The sequence below is a fragment of the Glycine soja genome, chromosome 11, assembly GCF_004193775.1.
Source record: "Glycine soja cultivar W05 chromosome 11, ASM419377v2, whole genome shotgun sequence".
Classification (NCBI taxonomy): domain Eukaryota; kingdom Viridiplantae; phylum Streptophyta; class Magnoliopsida; order Fabales; family Fabaceae; genus Glycine; species Glycine soja.
The window spans coordinates 7463839-7488369 of record NC_041012.1 but is presented as its reverse complement, the minus strand read 5'-3'; the positions used below and the strand labels follow the sequence as shown (position 1 = coordinate 7488369).

Genomic DNA, 24531 nt, shown 5'->3' with positions numbered 1-24531 from the left:
TTTTTCTAGTTGAATTAATTATAAATATTGAAATCCCGATTCAGTTCAGTTTAAGTGTTATTGCCTGCTCTAATCCGAGGTTTCACAGTATTACTCAAATAGATAATCTTTAGTTTATTCTTTTATCAAAATTGATCCTTTCCATTTTTATTATGTAGCATCCTAATTCCTAATGTTTTCATTAGTTGAATGTATCACATGTGCTTGGCATCCATCCTGTGAATAAAGGAATTCCGATCTTTAAAAGTTATATTAAGTGCTGATAAATTTGCGAAGGGATTCATCACAAAACTGCTTTGAAAGGATTTTGCGGTTAAAGTTTTTATTTAAGACTTTTCTTCTTTTGATCATTATAGTCTTGAATATGCTTTTGATGGAGTCACGTATCACATAAACACATCTTGTGATAATAATATCATCAAGCACACAAGTTCCTGGCAAGAATTCCCTCAAATGTAATCCCTGGTCCAAAAGCAAGTATTAAGCCCCATTCAAGATCTCCTCTGGCATCCTTTCTAATCTTGAGACCTTCCTCTATCATATACTCAAGCACATACACAATGGTGTTACTGCTAGCATTGCCATAATCCATGAGAGCCCTTCTACTTGCACTCAGCTTCTCTGGCAACAAATCAAGCCTCTTTTCAATGCGGTTCAAGATGGCAGGACCCCCCGGATGAACAGCCCAAAACATCTTGTTGTACTCCTTGTTCTCAAACCCAACAACACTTATTAACTTGTCACAGAATCCTTCAACATTGTCTTCAATTATTTGAGGAAGTTCCCTTGCTAACTTGAAGCTTATTCCTTCTTCTGTCAGCCTCCCATCTATTTTCTTCTCAGTGTGTGGCAAAAACTCCTGAACTGCAGTGTGAAGCTCAAAGAGAGGCTTCTCAGACTCCAATATTGGGTCTGAGCCAATTATCATTGCACCAGCACCATCCCCAAAGAGTGCCACCCCAACTAGATCATAAGGTCTATCTGCACTTGGTGGCTTGAACCCAATAATTGTAGTTTCTGAGGTAGCAATCAGCACTCGGCTTCCAGGGTTGTTCTCAGCTATGTCTTTCGCAACACGTAAGCCGGCCACGCCTCCCGAACAACCAGCAAAATAGAGCATGACTCGTTGAGTATCAGGGCTCAGTCCTAGTCCTTTGGCTAGGTAAAGGTCACCACCGGGTAATCTAGCTTCACTGGATGACACATAAACTAAGTGTGTTATGTCTGATAAAGATCCACCCCAGTTGTTGATGCAAGCTTGGGAAGCTTCAATGGCCATTTCTGTCACTGCCTCATTGCATATCTCTAGTCGTTGCTTTACTGTGGGGATGCCTTCAGCCGCAAGTTCTGGATACTTTTTCAGTATCTCCTCTGACATTACCACATACCTTGTTTTCACTGTGGTTGTCTTGCCTGTTTATATACCACATTAAGCCGAAGTCAGTGTCTCATTCGGCTGCCTTGTACATACATTAGTCTTATTAAAGTCAGTTTCGCGATATGTTTGGTTTCTGTTTTGTAATTTTGCATTATGGCTTTAAATCAATTTTCAGATGAAAGCAACATCTGGGTTACTTTAAAAACTTAATTTTGCAAACTTTAATCCGAACACACATAACATGTTTAGCAAAAGCCATTGTTGGTTGTATTTAAACACGATTTTAGCCATCAAAACTTGGTTTGCAAACTATAATCTAAACATGTGTGAGAACCAACTGCTTAAAGGGTGAGAGGTAGCGTAATTAATAAAAGAGTGCACAAATCACTTTGCATTGAGTCTCAATTATCCCTATATAGAGAAGGGGAAAGGGGGGAAAGCTTATTTATGTACTTACAAAGTCTAGTGAGCTTCTGCTTGAGTTCAGGACTGTCACAGTTTGTGTCCCTGAAATATCCATCAACTAAATACTCTTGCATGACAAGCTGATGAGGGAAAGCCTTGCCAAGAGCTAATATGGTAGCCTTCCCGGGGGTAACACCATTCATAATACCTTCATTTCCCATATTTCTTCTTTAATTGGTGCTGATATCAGATGCATATGCAGGACCAGTCATATATATAATCTCCAAATTAAAGCATGCCTATGAGGAATTCTGGCGTTACAAGTTTGTTATGGGTGAGACATATATGATGCACGTAACTGTTATTATACATATAAAATGTGGGTTAGTTAGGAGGCAAGTCGTTCATGGAGATAGTATTATATTAGTCATTAGGAAGTTGGTATTTAATTTTCAGTTGAAGTTATATCAACCACACAAATTGCAGCAACCGTGAGCATACCAAGAAGAAGCAGTTGCTGATAACATACTTTGCGAATGCACAGATACAAGTATGTGAAAATGGTAGTAGGTATAAAGATGATGGAGGGATTTTAAAGAACTTATTCGAAACTTGGACTCAAATAAACTTCGATTCTTATAAACTTTTTTGAGCTTATTTTAATAACTTTTATAATTAATTATAAGATAAAAAATAATCTTATATAATATAAATTAATTGAATAAGTACTTATCATGAAAAAATTAATTAAAATATTTATGTGATTGAGCAAACTCAAAGCTGAGTGAGATGCCATGTATGATTTCGGTGACAATGGTCTTGATTTGGTTACTAAGTACAAACTAAATAAACATGCCTCCCGAGAACTAAGTGCATGTTTAGATATTAGTTAGAAGAGGTTAAAAATATATTTCAAATAGTTTTATTCCTAAAAATCGGCCGAAAATCTTAAATATTAAAACTTCAGTTATTTGAAACTGTGTTTTAAACTCCAAATTCATCCTTCTTTATTTATGTCTTGGAATTTAAAAATGCACATTAAATTCTCCAAAAATACATTTTCAGCTTTTTATTTTTTATCTGCAAGTAAGATATTCCTACGGAAAAGCATGGGACTAACTTTCGTAGAGATCTCAAGACCTTGTTGGTAGCTTTTTATCCAAACATAGCTTAATTAGTAATGTTGGCACTTCGATACCAACCAGAAATTAACCTAATTTTATAGCCAAAACCATACAATGAGCCTGTTCCGTGAGGATAGTCCAAAGTGGGCCCACTTGTAGTAACATTGCATGCATTCATTTTGCATTCCCGTTGAATATTTCTCTGTTTTCCAACGAAAGAAAATGCTGAGAAATCTCCGATCCCGTCGTCACCCCCGTTACGGCGTGTTCCTGTGCGTCGTCGTGGTCGTCGTTTCGGGTCTCCTTCTGTTGGCGTGCGTCACCGTCTCCCTCCTCCACAGCCCGCACTCCCACCCCTCCTCTCGCGATTTCAACTACGACTCCCTCGTCTCCGATTCCGGCAACGACGACTCCGTCGCCGACGACGAAACCCTCGACACCATCGACACCCTCGACGTTGTGGAGGACGAGCCAGAGGACACCATCGACGCCGATGTCGACACCGACGACGAGGAGTCCCTCGACCAGAACGCCGCCGCCTCGGGGTACTTCTTCCACCACGCCGAGGGCGTGATCCGAAGGGCCTTCAGCAAGAGCTCATTCATCAATTACGACAACAACAAACCCTTCGTGGACCCCACGGAGGATCGCAGCAAGACCGCGTTTGGCTCCGACGACGTCGCCGTTGAGGAGAACGTGCGATCCAAGGCGATTCAAGTGAAGGGCGTTGAGGACGCGCTTTTGTTGAAGAGCACGGGAAGGAGGGTTTCTCCTTTAAGAGAAGGTTGGGGTGATTGGTTTGATAAAAAAGTTGACTTTTTGAGAAAGGATAAGATGTTGAGGTCTAATTTAGAGGGTTTGAATCCTCTGCGTAATCCCATTCTTCAAGATCCTGATGCTCTTGGTCTCACTGGGATCACCAAAGCTGATAGAATTATTAGGAATTCTCTATTACGTGACCTTAAGACTAAGAAGCTTCCCTATTTTCCTCCTAGGAAGATCATTCAATACCACAACAACTTGCTCTAATAACTCATTAGTGTTTTTTTTTCCCACGACTGAAAGTCATGGGATTAATCTAATACTCGAGGTGTAGAAATTACCGAGGTGGATTTTGTCAATCGGATCCTTGTCAGTATGCTCAAGGATCATCTACCAACTGTGGTTAATAACTCATTAGTTTAGGTGCAGCAAACTAATCAATTTTACACTGAAATCATACATGTGTAATGATCATTTGCTCATATCATTTATTTCTTAGCCCTAGTTTCCAACTAGGTTTATCTATAGCATGCAATGTTGATATAGTTTTCAAGTGACCATTGTATGTTTGTAAACATTCATGCCAGATTCCACTTATGATTCATAACTTCATGTTGTATATATGCAAGAGTAAATATTATTATCAGTTTGTAAGACTACGGAGAACCAACTCAAAATGCTTATGTATGATCATTGATGTGAAGTTTTTAAAATTTAAATTTTTTGGCAATTTATTATTTATTGAAGAAGTCAAAATGCAGGTCTAAAACAAATGTTGTTAGTCATTTGTTAGACTAAGGAGAACCAACTCAAAATACAGGTCTGAAAACAAAATGTTAGATACGTTCACTAGTTGTCTAACAAGTTACAATCACCTAAATACTACTATCTAAAAGCTTCTACAGAAAGAAAACATTTTGGTGACACAATCCATTTTAGTCAAATAAAAAGAAAATATGGGAGTTTAAGCAAATTCATGCGTGGGCAATCCATTACCTTGGCTATGAGATTTTTATTTTTTAACTTCCACTGAGGTTAACTCATTATAATGGATCTGCTTAAAAAGTCTAGAAGCAAACAAAGGATATACCTATTTCAGCCTATTTGGTAACCATTTTCATTTCCACTGAGATTGGAATTAAAAATTTAAATCAAAATAGTATTCATTATTGGTACTATGCTCTAATTGTAATGTTATTTGACAAATTAAAGATCACATTCATCAGAAAAGAAATGTGATGTTTTATTTATTAGTGGCTAAACATTTTGTTCAAATGAACAAATTTATATCACAGGATTTGAATCATGTTGTCACTTGAGTATATAATAAATCGTGTTAGGAGAAAAATAATTATCTTATGTATTCTAAAGATTAATTATCACGTCCGACAAAATTTATTTTGTACCAATATCATAACCAACAAAAAAAAAGATAAAATACTTAAATATTTTTTAGTCTTTTAGATTTAATTAGGTCAAATTTGATTTTAATTTCTCAAATAAAAAGGTAATTTTTTAGTTTCTTAATTTAAAAACCGTCTATTTTGATCCTTAAATTGTGATTTTTTTTAGTACCTGATCAGAATCAAAAGTAATTTATTTCCAAATTAGAATACTAAAAGAATTTAAAAAAAAATGAGATAAAAATAAGCCTGGCTCAAATTTGAGAGAGAGAAAAAATCAAGCCAAGATAAAATTATGCATATTCCAATCTTGGTAACCACAGAGGATACTGCGAATTGATCTGGTCAAGACCTATCTTTACAGTATATACCTAAAATATGCCCTCTAAATTCAATGCCGCGTGGCTTTGTGTGTGTGTCTATATATATATAATAACACAAATCAGAAACCACCAACAACAATATGTAATATCACTAATCCTTTTTCATTGGACGATAATGTGTTTTTAAACAGAGTCTTGATATTATGATTTTAATAGTATTATTTTACACATTCATCACGAAGTAGTTTACTTTTGAATATTTCATTGTCGAAATGCAGGGATTGCATAGGTCCAAAAATTGACTTTGTTCACAGCGAAAAAGTTGGAGAGAACTAGAAATAATATCTCCTTGTTACATAGAAGGGAATTAATTGAGCTCAAACCTATCCATGTCTTAGACATTCACGCAGCTACACTATTCCATCAAACCATTGTGCAGTCATTGTGCTATACGTGACATGTAAAACGGACCAACACCACCATCACTTATTTTGGCATCTATAACTCGTACTCTAGCTATCTTCAAATGCTATGGCCAAAGCTATATAAATAGCATTTTAGATTTCATTCACCTGTACCCTTAGTGTGGCTAAATATGCTTTGAAAAAAATAGTTCTACAAATAGAATCTAACCATCCTTTTTCTTAGTCTAAAATCCCTGGGCAAATGGATTCAGCTAATTCCCATGTTGTTGTTAAACAACTTCCGTGTTCTGTTCAGACCAGCAAACCAATCTGTTTGATGGGAAAGAACTCTTTAAAGCGAAAGTGTTTTGCTTCTATTGGGGCACATGAGATTTTCAGACCAGAGGTATATATAAATATTAATACAAAATTTAGTCATTATGTTCTTTTTAGATCCTCTTATATTTATCTTTAGTTAGATTCTAGCATATATATATATATATATATATATATATATATAAGTTTAGCTGCCCAACATCTACTAGCATTAGGAGACATGATGAATTAATGGTGATGAGCAGATGTTTGAACAATCTTAACCTAAAAGCTGTTAAGTGATAAAGAAACAAAATGCCCTCTTTTTTTTCTTGCTTCTAGCTCGAGAATTATAAAAGGCTGTCTCATGCCCCGCCGTTAAGTGCTATGCACAATAGCATATACCTTAAATGTGCCATGCATATAGACTATGATTCTCTAGTCTGTACGATAAAAAATTATTAGTATAACAGGCAGAGGTGGATACCTATTATTATTATATGAGAAAACGAAACCTAAGTATGTATACCCTCAAAAGAAAACAATCATATAGAACGACAAAATATGATATCATTTTATTCATTTATAATGACGAACTCATCTGTTATGAAATACAAATATCACACCCAGTTTTGTTACTTATTATGATATGATACACGTTTGAGTGTTGTTATCAGTTGAATAAATGGCGATCTGCTGGATTTACTTTGAATTATTTAATTGTAGATAAGATGCATTAGTCCAAAGAATTGCCTTAATTTGTTCTCAGGGATAAACGTCTAGAACTAAAATCGTATTCCTTTATTTTTGCACAGTGAATATTCTTACAGGTGAAAGCATATTACTGTCCTTTTTGTCATAAGCCTCAAACATTTAGCTAGCTAGCTAGTATGATAGTAATTGATAAGACAGTGAATTATTTGAAAATAAAATTATGTTTATACCAAAATTTATTGCACGTGCGACCTTTTTTGTATCACTTTTTCAGCGTAAGCATTAACTGGTTCCTGCGTATAACCTACAAAAATAGGCCAATTATTTCTAAGCAAGAGTTAAAGTGATATCTAAATAATAATGTACTAATTTTATATTAATTATTAAAATTTATTATGTAAAATATATACCAGTTTAAATGTATTAATAAAATAAAATACAGCAACAAACTCACATCATTGAAAATATAGTAGGTGACATATGCAAGTGCAACTAAAAAAGTTGTTCAATTTCTTGTCACTCACTAACGAAGAGTAGGAAAGAATAACATTTCTCATTAATATATTTCCTTGTTAATTTCAGATGTGGAAAGCAGCACTAACAGAATTAACAGCCACTGCCTCTCTAATGTTCACCTTGACAACTTCCATCATTGCATGCTTGGACTCACATGAGATCGATCCTAAGCTTCTTGTTCCCTTTGCAGTCTTCACAATAGCCTTTTTGTTCCTAATTGTGACGGTTCCTCTCACGGGAGGCCACATGAGTCCTGTTTTCACATTCATTGCTGCTTTAAAGGGTGTTGTGACTCTCACCCGTGCCCTCATTTACGTGCTAGCACAATGCATTGGTTCAATAATTGGTTTCTTTATACTAAAATGTGTCATGGACCCAAAATTAGCTTACACATATTCCTTGGGAGGTTGTGCCATCAGTGGCCAAGGAGTGATCAATTCTTCTTCTGGTGGTATTAAGCCACTAGATGCTTTGTTAGTGGAATTCACTTGCACATTTGTGGTACTCTTTGTGGGGGTAACATTGGCATTTGATAAGAAAAGGTCAAGGGATTTGGGCTTGCCAATGGTGTGCTTGGTGGTGGCAGGAGCTATGGCATTGGCGGTATTTGTGTCCATAACTGTAACTGGGCGGGCCGGTTATGCGGGTGTGGGCTTGAACCCTGCAAGATGCTTAGGCCCAGCGTTGCTTCATGGAGGGTTACTCTGGGAAGGGCATTGGGTTTTCTGGCTTGGGCCCTTCTTGGCATGTGTAGTCTATTATGCTGTGTCTATTAACCTACCAAGGGAGGGTTTGGTTTGGGTGGATGGAGAATATGATGTGTTGAAATTGGCTCTCGGTTCTTGTGGGAATGTCCATAATACTTCCGTTTCAAAGGATCATCAACTAGAAGAACCAAGTGCAGGGTTCCAAGTCTAAGTATGAAAGGAAATTAAGAAGCAGTTTCATAACTTCATTATTTGCCTCTGTATTAATATTCTAGTAACACGAACTTATGAAAGGTTGAACGGGACAAATACATTTGCATCTAGTTTTGATGGAAGTCAATGTATGGATTTTTGGCTAGTCATTTTGGTTTGACACAACCAATATTAATTAATGTGCTTTCAGTGATCGGTCAAGGTTTTTAACTTTCAATGTGAATAAAATTGGTTTTGAGCATAGATTTTAAAAATAGGATTAAATGTAAACCTTTTCAAATCATTAAACCGATTAAAAATAGGATTTATTATCTTTTTCATCTCTAAAATTTTTTTAATTTGTATTTTTAGTTCCCTAATCTAAATTTTTATGGGTCAATGGATCAAAGTTCTACAACTTTTCTTATATTATTATTTTTAGTCTCTACTATCAAGTAACAACTTTAATTGATCTAATAACAACATTAACAGTTAATTAACTTGTAATATCATCAAATAATTAGATGTAAAAGTTATATATAAATATTTTTTGAAAGTTAATTCCTTAAACAAAACAAAATTCTTCAACTTAAATTTGTATTTGGTAAGATAATTGGGTAACTGATAGGTTGGTCATTTAACCTACTGGAGACCATTAAAAGAAAAATTTAACTTAGAGATGAAATAATTTATGTGATTTTTTTTATAAAAAAAAAAAAACTATTAACATTAAAGTTCTAATTTGACAAGCTAATGAAAGTAATATATGATTCATAAGTTAGAAATTGTATAATATTTTAGTTCCTGTTATTTTGAAAAAAGACGATTTCTTTTTAGCTCTGATAAGACCATTCTATTATTTTAACAATTTATATGTGTATACTTAATCGCCTTTCTTTCTCTCTACAAAATATATGTATTTTAGCTAATAATAATAGCAACAACGATTATAATGAATTATATAAAAAATTATTTAATTTTAATTACTATATGTGTGTATAAAAGTATATATTTTTATATTATTCTATATATATTTAATAAATTATTTTATCAAATGAGTAAATTATTTTTAGAGTTGTGAAATGGGTCAGTTTGACTTAATTTGAATTTCGTATCAAGCATGGACATCGCACTTTGCACAGAAGAGTTCTTCAATTTTTCATTAGTAATAACAAGGGCTTGACTAAGAAACAAGAGTTAATCATAAATCATGGCTATCTACTTTTAAAGTGATTATAATTAAATTCAATAAATTTATTGTAAATGGTGAATTATGATTAGATGATGGTACAAAATTATTTTATCTTCTCGGTACTTATAATTTATTTTCTCAAGAAATAATAGCAGTTTTTCTTTAATTCCTTGTTTCAGACGTGGAAAACAGCTATGGTAGAGTTAATTGCAACTGCTGCACTAATGCTCACCCTAACGAGTTGCAATATGCATGTTTGGAGTCACACAATGTCAATCCCAAGCTTCTTATTCCCTTTTGCAGTCTTCATCATAGTATTCTTGTTTCTAATTGTGATAGTTCCTCTATCCGGGGGTCATATGAACCCTATTTTCACATTCATTGCGGCTTTAAAGGGTGTTGTGACCCTTTCTCGTGCTCTCCTTTACGTGTCAGCACAATGCATTGGCTCAATAATTGGTTTCTTTGTGCTCAAGAGTGTGATGGAGCCAAAATTAGCAGACACATATTCTTTGGGAGGTTGTGCCCTTGGTGATCTCAAAGGAAAAATTCCTGGCATAAAGCCACAAGATGCTTTGTTGTTGGAATTCTCTTGCACATTCTTAGTACTCTTTTTGGGTCTAACGTTGGCTTTTGATAAGAAAAGGTGCAAGGAATTGGGCTTGCCAATGGTTTGTTTGGTGGTAGCAGCATCCTTGGCACTGGCAGTGTTTGTGTCCATAACTGTAACTGGGAGGCCTGGCTATGCAGGTGCTGGGCTTAGCCCGGCAAGATGCCTAGGCCCAGCGTTGCTTCTTGGAGGCCCACTATGGAATGGGCATTGGGTTTTCTGGCTTGGACCTTTCTTGGCCTGCATAATCTATTATAGTGTCTCCATTAATCTACCAAAGAAGGATTTGGATGGGGTAGATGGAGAATATGATGTCTTAAAATTGGCTCTGGGTTCTTGTGGGACTATCTCTAACAATGTTGTTATCAATGATCTTCCTTGACTCTCAAGTCTGAAAAGAAATAGACAACTTCGTGATTTTGATGCCATTATATTTAGTTAACAAATAAATGTGGGTTTAAGTCACTTTAGAAGCGTTTGTTTGATTTTATTTTTTTAAAACAGTTAATGTGATATTTATATGTTCGCGGTCACTCGACTGATTGCGTGCATTTATTAATATGTAAATAGTATAAAATTTGATTGAGGGGTTTAACAATCCCATTTTCACATTCATTGCTATTTGCTACTAGAAGAAATTATCACATGGGATATAAATCAATATTACTTCATATTATATAGAGCAGCTAGGATATAATCACATCACATCTGAAAATATCCATAATGGTTTGATAATGTATGCATTATAGTAAAATAATTAATCTTACTCTTTTTAGGTTACGATCAAACAGCCTGAACGATGACTCAAGTACAACACCATTTAAATTTGACAGCTCAAAACACAAATTATGCCAGTAATAATTTACATAGAATAAAAATTTTATTATATTGCTCGGTTCTTTTACCCATCATATACTTAAACAACACAGCTATGCTGCTGTTTCACTAGGGGATGGCTGCAGAAGTGTAGAAGAAGAGTCTAGTGGCTCGTGTACTACCGAATTTGAAGAAACTGATATGGGATTTCCCTCCAACTGCAACATTATGTTCCCCAGTATTTCAGTTAATAGTTTCTTGAATTCGTCTTCTTTCACCACCTTCGCATCATCTGCATTCACCATCTTAAAGACTTCACCAATAACCTTGTCCATCTGTAAAATCAAGCACATGCGTGAATGTTCAATAAATGGCCAAGAAAGCACACCCACACTTCAAAAGAATTTGTTACACTGCATTCTATAAACTTGTATACACACAAATGATAGTAACATTTTATTTTGTCTACACTGACTCGTCCTAACCTTTGAATATAAACACACTCTTTTGATTTAAAGGAAGTGTTTTATACTAGTACTGGTTTTATTAATGGTATAATTGAACTTATAATTTTTAAAATTTGCCATATACATTTTGCTGAGATAGTATTTGGGGTCTTGAACTATATAATTCTTATTAAAAAAATGAAAAATTTAAATACATATCATATAAAAATAGGTTAAGACTATAGTCAGGTGGTCCAAGATCAGTTAAATAAGACTTAAATATATTTTTTATTTTTATAATTTAGTATTTTGTTTTGTTTCTGTAGAAAAAATTTCATTTTAATCATTACAGTATGTAATTTTTTTATTTTTTATCTTTAAAGTACTTTGTTTTTTTACTATTCAAAATACTTTTTTTACTGTTTAAATGATTATCTAAAACAATGTAAAAACAAAAAATAAAACAAATCCATCTTGTAAGGATAAGACTAAAAGAAAAAAAAATACAAAAACGAAAACAAAAAAAGAAAAGTTAAATTGTACGGACGAACATGTGATTTAAGCCACTAAATAAATTTTCCATGTTGCTTGTCTTATTTGTACTTCCTAATTAATGACTCAGGATTAAGAAGCATTAACTGTATGTTATAATAAATCATATGCCACGTAGGGACTTATCATAAAATCAAATTACTCCCGGACTAATTATATAGCATTTCAAGAGAGAATGTGACAACTAAAAGTTAAAACTGATCCACAATATATTTTCAGCATGGATTAGTACTTCACCTTGAATGCTATCTAGCAACTTCAATAGAGTAGAGAGTTAAAGCAACAAAAGAGTAGATAAATCCAAAATAATGAAAGAAACTGAAGATGAATTGGCAGTGTATGTATTAACAACATATATACCTCTTCAATTGCACCAACAGGAGGTAAACCAGCAGATGGAGCCACCGTGTCCAGTGCCACCCTTAGATACTCCTTTGAAAGCTTTCCATTTCGATCTTTTGGCATAGTCTCCATGGCTGAGTTCAAAATCTGCATCCCACGATATTTTGGTGAATTCCATATAAGGAAGTTCATGAAAAGTTGAGAGAACTAGAAAAGATATATATGTATTTCAAGCAAAATATATATATATATATATATATATATATATATAATATAAACAAAAATATAGACCTTGTCCAATTCAAACTTGTTGGATAATAGTCTCTTAACACCACTTCCATCAAAGGTGTTCTCACTGTGAGCAACTATGACAGGTTGCTCCTTAAGACGATTAGCCACACTCATTGCCACTATCTTAAATTCCTCCAAAAATGTCTCTTGAGAAACGGACTTATCCAAATCAGAGCCAGCTTGAGATAGCAGTGCGGGTTCCATAATGTTGCTCAAAACCTAAACAAAAAACATAAAGATAAGCCAAGCGAGGAAGGAACAACAAGTTTGAGATTTTTATATATGTTTCTTGGTTATTAAAGTATAAAATAAAGCTTCTTCGCAACAAATGAAAATTTGTTTTAATTTTTCATGTCTTTTTTTGATAACATGAGTACATGTGTAAAGAAAGTCAACGATATATATATATATATATATATATATATATATATATATATATATATATATATATGTATGTATGTATAATTTGGCTACCCAAGAATCTGATGTAGGAGGAATTCCTTGTTCAACAGTGAGCTTGCCAAGAGCTTCAATTATATGATCATGAAGTGATCTGTTAGGGGACTCAATCTGAGAGAATATGGAATTCATTTCAGCTTCATAACCTGAACCATTAACAAACTCCAAAAGATCTTCTCCATCAATGCGAAGTATCACAATTGGATCACGCTTCAGTCCAGCAGCCATACCCAAAAGAATGTCTGAGAGAACCTCTTTGAACTCACTCTTGCTCACGTTTTCCTGCTTCCCATGTGTGAATTCATTCAACACCTATGGAATAATAAGTCATTCCACATGTCAATTCTTGCTTCCCAATTGGCTCAAAACATATTGGCCAATCAAAGTCTTGCTCACACAAATATAATTAATCTTGTGGACGAAATGAAAAAAATAATAAAGAGATTAGTAATACATTTAATCCTCATTATGTCACGTTATTTTAGAACTAATTGCTACTTGTGACTTTATAAATTTATTGCTTGCCCAACTTTAGTAGTTAGGTGAGAAAGGTTTTAACTAAAGTATGCCGCTAAGGAAAAGGAAAACCTTTTGCCCTGTCCCCACATGAACATTGCCTTGTGTTCTGAATGCAGCTAGCAGCCAAGGCCTTGTAATTTATCATTGACTATAATAATAGCGGTTTGACTTTTTGCACTCTAAAGTCTAACTCAACTTATTCTTAGGTTTAAATTCAAGTATATTTTAAGTTTAAATAGATATTATTAAAACACCTCAGAGGTCAAAATTCTAGCTTATATCTGTAGTTTCTACCACATTCCTCGCTAGATTCCTCCTAAGAAGGAGATAAGAAAATGACCACAAAAAGTTAAGTAGCGCAGAGAAATCAATTGCAAGTTTGCAATCAAAAGCCAAGTCCCACAGGACCGACCATTTTATCATATTGAAGGATAAGTCCAAAATATCATGAACAGATTAGGATGCATCTGGGACCAACTACAAGTCAAAATCTTGACAAAATTAAACTTGCTCCATAATTGCCCGAAAAGGATATAAATTCCAAAATAAAATAAATGATTATACAAAACCTTATTGGAAAAATCAATTTAGGTCTGCCTCTCCATCAACATCTGAAGCATTAAAAGCGCATAAAAATGTTGCAAATGAGCCAAAGACATTGGATAGAACAAAGTTTAAAGTCTTAAACCACAAACGAACAATATTTTAATAAAGAAAAAACAACAGACATTGAAACCGAAACAAATCAGATGAAGATATAATGATATCACAAAGATGATATATAAGTCAATTATATATTCCCCCCTTGGACACGATAATAATTTATCACACACATAGAAAATTCCCAATACAACCAAAACTAAAGCCACAGAAAAAAGTTTCAAGCATATACGCCACATTATTTCCTTATCAAATACATGGCAACAGATTTGTCTTCCGGTCTTTCTCTGAGCAGTGAGAAGGATATCTACTTAATCTTAGTTCTTATTTTAGCTGAAATTAGTAAATTTTTTCTCTAGTAACTGTGTGGTGAAAACTCAAAACTCAGGTAGAAAAATTACAAGGTTTGTGCAAAGAAAGAAAAAAAAATCTTTCTTTGCCAAATGTAGCAGAATCCTAGGAAATCAATCAAAGTAAATCACATAACTTTGATGTTGAACCCACCATAGTCATAGCATTGTCAAAATTCCAAGGCAGTTATAATAGATATATAGTTGCATAAGCAGCAAATTAAGGAAGAGAAAAGTTAAAAGTTTTGTGTGTGTGTGTGTGTGTATAATGAACACAACAAAGAACATAAGAGCTGTGCAAAGTGCAAACTAGATAGAAGAGTTAGTAGTTAGTTTAAGCAAGAGAAGATGAGTGAGTAGAAAGAAAAAGAGAAACCTCGGAATAGATGTGATCAGAATCAGGATTAGTGCCGTGAGCAGGCAAACCAAGAGCAGCTCCTATGTCAGCAACAGCAGGCTGGAGCTCTTTGACAGAGAGTTTGCCATCTTTGTCTGTGTCTAACTCGTGAAACTTATGGTCCACGAAGGTGGTGAAAACTTGCTGGTTTCCAACCAACTCCATAATATTAGAACCGTCTAGAACCTGTCCGTTTCCACCACCACTTTTCTTCCTGCTCAGCTTGCCCGAACCTCTCTCCATTCTTGTGACTCTTGTGACTTCCCCTTGCTGCTCTCGTGACTCCCACACCGCCAAAAGTCAGATCAGAACCACCATCACCCTTACTCCTTCCTTAGTTATACTATTATAGTAGTACTTATCAACCATCTAGTTTCTCCTTCTCCATTACTCATCATGTGCCTTTATTTATTAGTAACTATTGCTCCCCAAAATTATTTTATTTTATTTAATTAATTGCAATTTGATCTTATTTTCACATTTTATATTATTTTATCACATCAACTCTAAATTGACTTCTGATTACTCCATAACTATATTTCGATTCCCACATCAAACTTAAATAGTATCCTAACAATTTAATCTTAAATTTTAATATGTTAATCTCAATCATTTAATTTAATAAAAATCCTAAAGTTATATTCTTATAACTATCCTGTCAGTATTTTATCAACACATAAACATTTATAATTAAATACTAAACATTAAATTAACAGATAAACTAAAATTATATAATGAAAGAAAATAATGGTATAGAATTTTTGAAAAATGAAAAGATCAAATTCACTAAAGAATAATAATATGAAACTAAAAAAACACAAGTAAAAGTTTTAAATTTATATAGTTTTTTAGAAAGAGATTTTTTTTAACTTACTAGATAATTAAATGTTGAATATCAGCATCCGATTAAAAGTTAAAAAATCTAAACGTTTGTTAGTTGAACAATAGTCTCGTAAACAAATAAATAATATTAAAAATATTGAATAGTAATATAAATACTGAGGAGTTAGTATTGTTAAGGTTTTAGTCTTACAATTTTTAGATAACTTTATTTATGTTATCGAGTAATATTTTGACCTTCTTATAATTTTATTTAAATAGAGAATCTTATAAAGGCGTGGTAAAATTAATTTATTTTAATTGTACAAAGGTGAAAATTCTTTACAGCAACGCAATGAAAACCAAGATGATTTACAAACTACACGTGTACTGTATTATATTGGCCCATCGAGAGAAACGATATATAGAGATCATGGAAATCTTTCTGTGGTGTGAATGTGAAATGTGATTCTGTGAAGTGTGAACCGAGAAAGTAGAAACCCACACGTTTCTCAAAATGAATGAATACACACATGGTCATGATTGGTCGGCGAGTAGTAAGTAACTCTTTTCTTCAGTTTTTGTGTTCTACTTCCTTTTAAATTTGCAATTTTGTTTTTTTTTTAAATTAATCTTAATAAAACATTATATGATGTGAATAATTGAATAAATTGATTTTTGACCTAATGAATTTTTTAAAAATTAAATGCAGTTAATTTCGGTTAAAACAATGGTAAGCCATTATTAATGTATTTATAATATGTACTAGAATTAATTCCAGTCATAAATTTTATATTGAGATGGATATGATATACTATTTTTAGTTAAAAGTGTTAATCTAAAAAATAATACTGGTAATGTTTATATTTTTATCCATAAACAAAATAAGTATTCTAAAAATAATTGGAATGTAACTTTTTTAAAAAAATCTCCACATACACGTAGTGATAATTTCAAATTAAAATTGATTTTAAGAGAATTTTATGTAATAAATAAATACAATTTCAAGTGTACTTATATCAAAATGAGATTAATTTTGCAAAATGATTGTGAACATTTTAAAAATGATATTTTTAATGAATATGAAAGTCCCTGGACTTGCTCCATTAGGCTCTAGGACCACTACCAATTTGTGTTACTTGTTGATTATGATGACAAGAAACAAACAAACAAGTTGATAGGAAAAAAGAATGGTTAGACTTTAGTTTAGAGTATGAAAAAAGGAAAATAATGGTTAGTGAATGAAATTGTGGCTGGGACACGTGGGGCGGTTGGCCTCTCCGTCAAGTGCCAACAGACCACTAGACTCCAAATTTCATTTTATCTGCTCCACTTTCATCTGATTGATTGGGTTAGTTTAGTAGAAATGTATTTATGGATTGTTGCCTTGCCTTCCTCAACATTCCCTAGCTTCCACTCTAGGTCATTCTTTTGTTTCTTCAACCCAAATCAATCTTAACTCTCTGTAACTTTTTCAATATGATTGGTTTGCAAAATGTTACTGTCTATATATTTGGTTTTCTCGACTTTTTATTTTATAAGTGATACAAATTAGAAGACTTCACACATTTTAAAATACTCAAGATGCAAAATAAACAACGCATATATATAATATAATTGAATCTCTTCTACTCTAAGGTTAAAAAAATATGTAAAATATCTGATCAAATCTTCTACTTATACTATGTGGGATTTCAATTTCATTCTCAGATTTATTATGTTGGTAGTCTATATGTATATAATATTATAAATTTTCGTTGAGGTTGGTTTTAAAAACAAAACATATTTAGAGAGTTACATAGCATCTGATATATAAATAAAGCAAAATTATGTGCAACAATTAAACAAATAAGAGAAAGATAAATAAATTAAAAGTTATATATTTTCTTATTTAATTATAGTATACTCAACTCTAAAATGGCTTCAAGCAGAATTGTTATTTGTTGCCACCAGAGTCATGACGCAATATCGAAATCTTAAAACAACAAGTTTTGAAGAATTAGAGTTGTAATTCACCAAAAAAAAAAAAAAGAGTAGAGTTGTCAACCATATTTGTTGAGAAAACGTTAAAAGCCTCATTTTAATTTTGTTCAAAACTAAATTTGGTTTCAAGAGTCAATTAAAAATACTATCACTCTATGATGTCTATTGAAAACGATTACCCCTAATTAACTAAGCATATTATTAACAAATTTTAAAATATTTATCTCACCCTAATATAATAAAAAAATTAGTTTAAAAAAGACTTGTAATTTAATTGTAATTATACTGTGAAGATTAATGAAAATTTAATTGTAATTTTACTTTTATTTTGGTTATTAGTACTAATCAGTGAATCAATTTAAGGACCTGTGCACAAATTTAAAATATTTTAATTTATTTTGTATTTTTACTTATGTTTTATTTTATTATTATTTTAACTAATTTAGTAATTCTTGCATAAGAGAGGGGGGAAAAGAGTCAAACAGTGATGCTCAAGTATGTACAACTTTTCAAATAAATGAGAATATAAAACATTCAAATGAATTCAAGTTTAGCCCCAGATTGTAACAACTTAACCCAAACCAATGAAAAATGGGCTTGGCCCACGCTAGCAAAGAAATACAAACAGAAAAGAATGCCATGGCGGCATTTACGAAGATAATTTGGGGGGAAATAAAAATTTTCTAACTCTGTTTTTTATGTCTTAGCTTTTTATTTTTTTCAAAAAATAATAGATATTTTAGAATTTTAAAATTTAATTAATATTTTTTCTCTTAAATATACTCTTATTTAGTGGTGTAAGTGTTATAGATCAGTATATTAAATAAAGATCTTTTAGTTCAAATATATCAATTTTTAGTTTCATTAAATATTTTTAATTTATGTGAAATAAATTTAAATATAAAAAAATGAAAAGGAGGAAGTAACTTATTTTTTAAATAATTATTTTAAAGATAATAAATATAAACATATGCATATTCAAAACTTTAAAATATGAAAACATATTCCATTTAATAAAAATAGCTTAATTTCATTTTACAGATATCTTATTAAATTTAATGCTTATTGAAAAATTAATTAATAGATAAATTAATACTGAGTTTATTTTATTTAATTTAGAAGCTTATAAGTTATAACACATGTCACAATACGAAAAAGACATACAATATTGTAACTGATTAAATTAGAGGAAGTATGATACGATTTTGTGAGAGTTAAAACTGAGTTCTTAAAATATATGTGTATAAGAAAGATATGTGGCTGAATAAGGATAAGATAGATTCATAAAAAAAATACTCTAGTACATAAAATGGAAGCCACGTTATGCAATGCTTTTATTGTATTATTACTTGGACGGTAAGGCTAGTCGAAGGAAGCACTAAAACTATGACTAGCAACGTAGCGTGCTAGACCGCTATTACAAAGATATATATAGCTAATTATCTAGATTCTGATGGTGTTTATTTCTTAGGTGCTTCCTATATGGTAAAAAGGTTAATCAATTGCATTCGACTGTTTTTTTTTTCACAAACCAAAAGTGGTCCTAGATAGCTAAGGTTTGAAAGGAAGCACCGAATAGAGATATTCATTATTACTTCTCATACACCGGACAAGCCTAGAATTAGAGGACGTGCGTTCAGAGAGCTACTCAAAGTGTCATAGAAATTGATTTGATTGCTTATGATACAAGCAATAATTGACGTCCAAATATGGTAGTTTGTAATTTGTAGGACTTTGCTCACTCACGGGTCCAATAATATTGATGTGTTTGGATGGCCATCTATAGAATAAAGTTTAGATGAAGTAATTTTGTAGAACTGAGTTTGAATAAAAATGAATTTAAATTACTTTAAAGTAACTAAAGTAATTTAAAATGAATTCGAAAGTAAATCTCAAAAGAATTGAATTTAAAGTAACGTGATTGATTTTTATTTGAATAACATCTATAAGAAAAACGTGACCTTGATGTAACTAAAAATTTAAAAAACAAAGTCTATTTTTATTTATGTAATAACAACTAAAAATTAAAATGTTATTTGAGTACTTTATTTAGAATTTCTTTCTGGAGTGTGTAATTATTAAAATATAAGGCTGTAATGTTCGAGTATAATTATGGTTAGATTTCTTTATGTTATAACTGACTATTTTGATATATGCGTAAACAAATAAAATAAATAAATAGATTTGTAGCAAATTTTCCATTCAAGTTAATTTAAGAAATTCAAAATAAAATATATGCAAGAAATCTCTTAAAAATTAAATGAAATGGGCAACAGAAATAAACAAAGACAACTGCAAAAGTAACAGAAGTTGTTACATTTTCATCACGGCAAGAAATCTCTGAAATTCAATAATAAAGTGGTAAGATTGAGCGACAAGAAGAAACAATCATTTTATTTTTACCACCAAATGTAACATCCATTGCAGGAATTAAGGAAGTTGCAATCCATATCAGAATAAGGAAAGAGCACCATAAATGTTGGATGCTGCACTTTACTCGTTGCTAATCAGTAGACAAGAACGTCCAACTATCTGCCTATTTGGTTTCACTCTTCTTTTTTTGTTATTTTGACTTGAATTTTATATGAACAGAATTCATTGACGGGAATCCAAATATACACAATGATGAGCATGTTTGTTTGCATGTTAAATTCATCCCGAACGATCCACGTATGTGAGAAGCAACAATAAGTATGTTCCAAGTTCCAAACATGCACTTATGTCTATTTTAGACTCTAGTCAAAGATAATATCGAGTTTGACTAACTTTAAATTTTGGTTTCCAACATGAAACTAATCACGGAATTTTGTAAGACAAAATAAGTGTGGTAATTAATTACAACACTTGAGATGTCAATCTATATGTCATTGTTCATGCTCTAGTCTTCTACTATTGTAGCTTGCTTCGTAGTGGTCAAACGCTGGATTACCATACTTGTTAAGCTGATTACTTGGACAAAGAATAAACATGACGAACACAGCTGATGTAAGCAACTTGTCAACTTGTTTTCTTCACATGCACACTATTGATATTACTGGATACACATTGGTTATTACTTATTAGTAGCTATTTTAAGACTTGGGATTCGTCCGCATTTCTGTTTCGGCATGACTAAACTTCATTTAATGTTATGGCAGTGAGGAGAGCAGGGTCAATCAACACATTTACAATGCTGAATCTCGAATGGGTTATGTCGTCCAGAACTCAGAAAATTTGGCATTTGTAGAAAAGACAATATCATGGCCTACCTCTAGAAATTTATACTTGGGGGGAAACATTTTTAACTAATGATCCATTCGCATGATCTTTCAACATAATCCTACTCATACTGCCTAAGAATATACAAAAATTAAACCCTCATATACAGGGAGCAGGAACAATGGCTTCAGCTAGATCCACATTAAAAAGACAAGATGATTGATGAGCATCTATGGATGCAAGTCATACTCATTGTAGAACTCAGTCTCTTTCTGGGGCATCGCCAGACACTCTTCTTGCACTGAGGTTTCCCGCGTATGACCAAACCCTCTCAAACTCAGATGTGGCCAACTTATCTGTCTTCGAGTCTGCACCCTCCTTTGGAGCATTCCTTTTCACATCATGTATCCTTGCAGGACTGCAAGGGCTCCCAGTAACAGGAGTGGAGGAACAGAATGTTGGCGTTGCAAATGGGGAGGCATATGGGGTGTGTTGAATTGAGAAGGGACTAGGAGAGAATCGCTTCTGGATGGGCATGCCACCAAAACCTCCCCTGCTGAACAATGAGAGAGAATCTGCAGCTGCGCATCGCTTTATACTATCGTCTACATATAGGACATCATCAATCCTGGCCATTATGTTAAAGGCCAAGCTCTCCATCACTCTTGAATAACTTTCAAGAATAGACTGTCCGACATCCTGCAACGAAAAGAAATTCCACAGAAGCTTATTTTCTATTCCCAGCCATCTTCTCCCAACCACAATCCTCTTAGTAATTGTACACTAATCACAAACCATTTATAACACCAGAATAGGTAAAAATGGTCACTTGTACTCATGGTTTCAATTAAATATTGACAGAAATCGTACACTGTAAAATGCTATAATCAATCATCAATGTGGACAACGAAATCAAGAAAACACTACTATGTATTCTGCGTGGAAATTATAAGCATTTAACCTCAGAAAATCCTTCATATTCTCTTACTAATTACTTATGCAAAGAAATGCCAATAGTTGTTTAAACCATTGTCAGGATTCTACCTTGGAATGGTTGCTCAAAAGTTTGAACTAACTGCCACTAACAATAGAATTTCTCCAATCATATGCACATAAATTATTCCACATAGCCAATGCCTTGACACAAACGCTTAGCTAGTCAACATATATTCCAAGCAGTGGCCACATCTTGTACATGAACTGAACAAATTATGAGTTCAATCCAAACTAAGGATTAGGGGGGAAAGTAGCATACCTTATTATATTGAATTTTGGCCATATCTAGTGCAGTCTGAGGGAGCCCTGGAAATCGGTGTTTTAAGCTTTCTAGAAGTGTCTCTGCCCGTTGGGCAAGAAAGTTGTTCTTGTTCTTCTCACTGTCAGCAACAAGTCCCTTCACCTTTCCACCCCAAGGCCGTCTGGATTTTGCTGAACTTAGATGTTTCTTATGGTCCTTCAGCCTCCATACATGTATAGCAGCCTCAATTCTATTAGCTATATCCAGAGTGTGGTGCTCTGACGAAAGATCCAGGCAATCAAGGAGACATTCAGGCGAGAACTGGTCTGCCGTTATGTATCGATAGATTATATCCCCTAGACAAGCCTTTCCATTCTGCATTTCAGTTGTCCAAAAGAACACAAAGCCATTTCATTCAGTCTTCAGCAACTTCTAGCCTATTTTCAAGAATCAATCATTCCAACTACCTATCAAGACATTACTGAATTCCTGCCAATATTTTACTTGAACCATGATTTGAGTACTCAAACTAGACATTTGATTTGACAAAATTAGAAGTATTGGGCCACTCATAAATGCATGATCATAATTTATAATTGATGTCTTTCTGACCATTTGTAGCATTATACTCACATTATAACTAAACAAAAATTATGGCCAGGAGCTTTTTTTATTTCCTTTTTTGCAGCGCAAAGCATCATTACTTACCTTGGGCAAGGACTCAATGTAGGCACCCGGAATTTCCATTTCAGCAAGAACAGAAGTATTAATTGCCACAGCAGCTTTTAGAATCTGATTTGTGCAATCCCTACACTGCTGCAACCTTTTCCTGCTTTCCTCGGACAAGCCATTTGGGGGAAGCTTGGGAGAGGGAAGCCACCATTTCTCCTCTTGCCTAACCGAAGGTCTACCATAGGCATCACAATCCTTGGAATCGCCCAATATAATTCCCCGGTCAACATACCAAAACTGTGTGTCATGAAACCCATCAAGCATACTAAGCAGCATCCCATCAAGCTTCTTCAGAGCCGGAAGATTGATATACAAATCTGAGCGAGGCCGCGTCGCCATCACCTCATAGGTTCCACCCCCAGGAAACTGCTGCACAGATGGCACTAACTCCACAATGGAATCACTCACACATAACAGCCACTCCATTTCTCTACGCCACATAGCTTTCTTCTGTGGCGCCAGCGGCTCTAACCTCCACAGTTCGCCAAACACAGTTGCTGCAATCACAATCCAAAGTCATATTTCACACCTTGAGTAATCACTTTTAAGCTCTATTTACATAAACTTCTCCGTAAGTACTGATAGGAGGACAAAAAAAATCAAGTTTCTTTCTTTGGTAAACCAAAATCAACTTATACACTTACTTTTATAGAAACTATTTCATCTAAATTCTCAAATCATTTTAACATGTTATTTTTCTTCTTTTACAAGTGCTGGTAGTCAAATTTTATCAACGACATTGGGCAAATTAATTAGTTAATTAGCACATGAGAGAGTCACTAACCAGAGAGATTGGTTATTGCATTGGAGATTGCAAGTGCAGTACACACCCCTTTTCCACCACCAGACATATCCTCTCCCAGAAGCAGCTTAGCGAACCTCTCCTTCATCATTTCCACTTCTGCAAAAAAAGAAAAAATGTAATTGCTCTTCAAATTCAACATAACATTCTCAGTTAAAAGATATCAGCAAAACGGAAGGCGAGAGAAAGAGTACCAGACAAATCGAGATCACGCTTGTGATCCCAAACGAAGACGTCTTTGCCGCCAATGACGGGAAGCAAGACCTGCGCCGGCGGGAAGTTAAAGTGAGCAGCGACGGGGCGCGGTGAGAGGTTGGCTGAACTGGAAGCTCCCTCGGCGTCGAAGCGGCGGGCGGAGAAGCTGCTGCAGCTCTCCGACTCGCTGACATCAGCACTGAGACTATAACTCCCACAACGGTTGCTCATGTGGTCTGAAGCATCTTCGGACGAAACGCTCCCCATTGTTCCCACACAGATCTCACAACATTGATTGATATCACACAATGCCGTTACTGCAACAGTAAAAAGAGAAGAAGCAGCGAGGGTTAATTGGTAACGTTGTCTGAGATGAGATGGGGGCAAAAGCAAGAAACGAAACGCCGTTTGCAGAGAGTGTCTTTCCGTGACCCTAGGGTCCAGCTCATGACGTGGCATGCGCTGGTTGGGGAATATCTCATCTTCAACAACCATTGGATCAGTGGATATGTGGGGCCCTTTGTTATAAAAATGGCATGGCGCAGACAATAGTGACATTGTGATTTGCGATTTCTATCACGTTAGCTAGCCTTTTATTACGCATGCATTGCATAGCCATTTTTCTACAATGCGCTAATGTGTTTAGTACAGAACAGGAAAACCAAGCACGCCTCGCCTCCTCGACCCA

At 33.8% G+C, this 24531-nt stretch overlaps 5 protein-coding genes and 1 pseudogene across 5 annotated transcripts; 3 read left to right on the top strand and 3 right to left on the bottom strand.

The window, feature by feature from the left end:
* Nucleotides 1–381: 381 nt before the first annotated feature.
* Nucleotides 382–2062, bottom strand: LOC114373934 (type III polyketide synthase B-like). The gene is made up of 2 exons (XM_028331513.1): nucleotides 1836–2062; nucleotides 382–1413 (listed from the first exon to the last, which is right to left on the bottom strand). Exons 1-2 carry the CDS (start codon nucleotides 2002–2004, stop codon nucleotides 419–421), a joined length of 1164 nt encoding a protein of 387 aa, XP_028187314.1. The 5' UTR covers nucleotides 2005–2062; the 3' UTR covers nucleotides 382–418.
* A 1067-nt stretch (nucleotides 2063–3129) lies between these two features.
* On the top strand, nucleotides 3130–3936 carry LOC114376910 (uncharacterized protein At4g19900-like). Its single transcript, XM_028335230.1, has one exon. The coding sequence runs from the start codon at nucleotides 3130–3132 to the stop codon at nucleotides 3934–3936; it is 807 nt and encodes a 268-aa protein (XP_028191031.1).
* A 2035-nt stretch (nucleotides 3937–5971) lies between these two features.
* Nucleotides 5972–8457, top strand: LOC114373900 (aquaporin TIP1-2-like). Its single transcript, XM_028331468.1, has 2 exons — nucleotides 5972–6205; nucleotides 7411–8457. Exons 1-2 carry the CDS (start codon nucleotides 6062–6064, stop codon nucleotides 8260–8262), a joined length of 996 nt encoding a protein of 331 aa, XP_028187269.1. The 5' UTR covers nucleotides 5972–6061; the 3' UTR covers nucleotides 8263–8457.
* A 906-nt stretch (nucleotides 8458–9363) lies between these two features.
* LOC114376909 lies at nucleotides 9364–10427 on the top strand (annotated as a pseudogene).
* Nucleotides 10428–10698: 271 nt separating this feature from the next.
* LOC114376169 lies at nucleotides 10699–15269 on the bottom strand. Its single transcript, XM_028334134.1, has 5 exons — nucleotides 14857–15269; nucleotides 12967–13263; nucleotides 12493–12711; nucleotides 12220–12348; nucleotides 10699–11196 (listed from the first exon to the last, which is right to left on the bottom strand). Exons 1-5 carry the CDS (start codon nucleotides 15118–15120, stop codon nucleotides 10975–10977), a joined length of 1131 nt encoding a protein of 376 aa, XP_028189935.1. The 5' UTR covers nucleotides 15121–15269; the 3' UTR covers nucleotides 10699–10974.
* Nucleotides 15270–20046: 4777 nt separating this feature from the next.
* LOC114373156 (rop guanine nucleotide exchange factor 1-like) lies at nucleotides 20047–24249 on the bottom strand. Its single transcript, XM_028330689.1, has 5 exons — nucleotides 23843–24249; nucleotides 23631–23747; nucleotides 22823–23343; nucleotides 22133–22489; nucleotides 20047–21576 (listed from the first exon to the last, which is right to left on the bottom strand). The coding sequence occupies exons 1-5, from the start codon at nucleotides 24108–24110 to the stop codon at nucleotides 21139–21141; spliced, it is 1701 nt and encodes a 566-aa protein (XP_028186490.1). The 5' UTR covers nucleotides 24111–24249; the 3' UTR covers nucleotides 20047–21138.
* Between the last annotated feature and the right edge of the window lie 282 nt (nucleotides 24250–24531).

What these genes read in the sequence shown, in the direction of transcription:
- LOC114376910 (XM_028335230.1), top strand. Translation starts at nt 3,130, where the DNA reads ATGCTGAGAAATCTCCGATCCCGTCGTCACCCCCGTTACGGCGTGTTC.
- LOC114373900 (XM_028331468.1), top strand. Translation starts at nt 6,062, where the DNA reads ATGGATTCAGCTAATTCCCATGTTGTTGTTAAACAACTTCCGTGTTCT. An exon ending in ATGAGATTTTCAGACCAGAG is followed by an intron (nt 6,206 to 7,410) that starts GTATATATAAAT and finishes TGTTAATTTCAG; the next exon opens with ATGTGGAAAGCAGCACTAAC.
- LOC114373156 (XM_028330689.1), bottom strand. Translation starts at nt 24,110, where the DNA reads ATGGGGAGCGTTTCGTCCGAAGATGCTTCAGACCACATGAGCAACCGT. An exon ending in GCGTGATCTCGATTTGTCTG is followed by an intron (nt 23,748 to 23,842) that starts GTACTCTTTCTC and finishes CTTTTTTTGCAG; the next exon opens with AAGTGGAAATGATGAAGGAG. An exon ending in ACATTGAGTCCTTGCCCAAG is followed by an intron (nt 22,490 to 22,822) that starts GTAAGTAATGAT and finishes ACTGAAATGCAG; the next exon opens with AATGGAAAGGCTTGTCTAGG.
- LOC114376169 (XM_028334134.1), bottom strand. Translation starts at nt 15,120, where the DNA reads ATGGAGAGAGGTTCGGGCAAGCTGAGCAGGAAGAAAAGTGGTGGTGGA. An exon ending in CTCCTACATCAGATTCTTGG is followed by an intron (nt 12,712 to 12,966) that starts GTAGCCAAATTA and finishes TTTTTTGTTTAG; the next exon opens with GTTTTGAGCAACATTATGGA. An exon ending in CTGTTGGTGCAATTGAAGAG is followed by an intron (nt 11,197 to 12,219) that starts GTATATATGTTG and finishes TTGATTTTACAG; the next exon opens with ATGGACAAGGTTATTGGTGA.
- LOC114373934 (XM_028331513.1), bottom strand. Translation starts at nt 2,004, where the DNA reads ATGGGAAATGAAGGTATTATGAATGGTGTTACCCCCGGGAAGGCTACC. An exon ending in GCAGAAGCTCACTAGACTTT is followed by an intron (nt 1,414 to 1,835) that starts GTAAGTACATAA and finishes GTATATAAACAG; the next exon opens with GCAAGACAACCACAGTGAAA.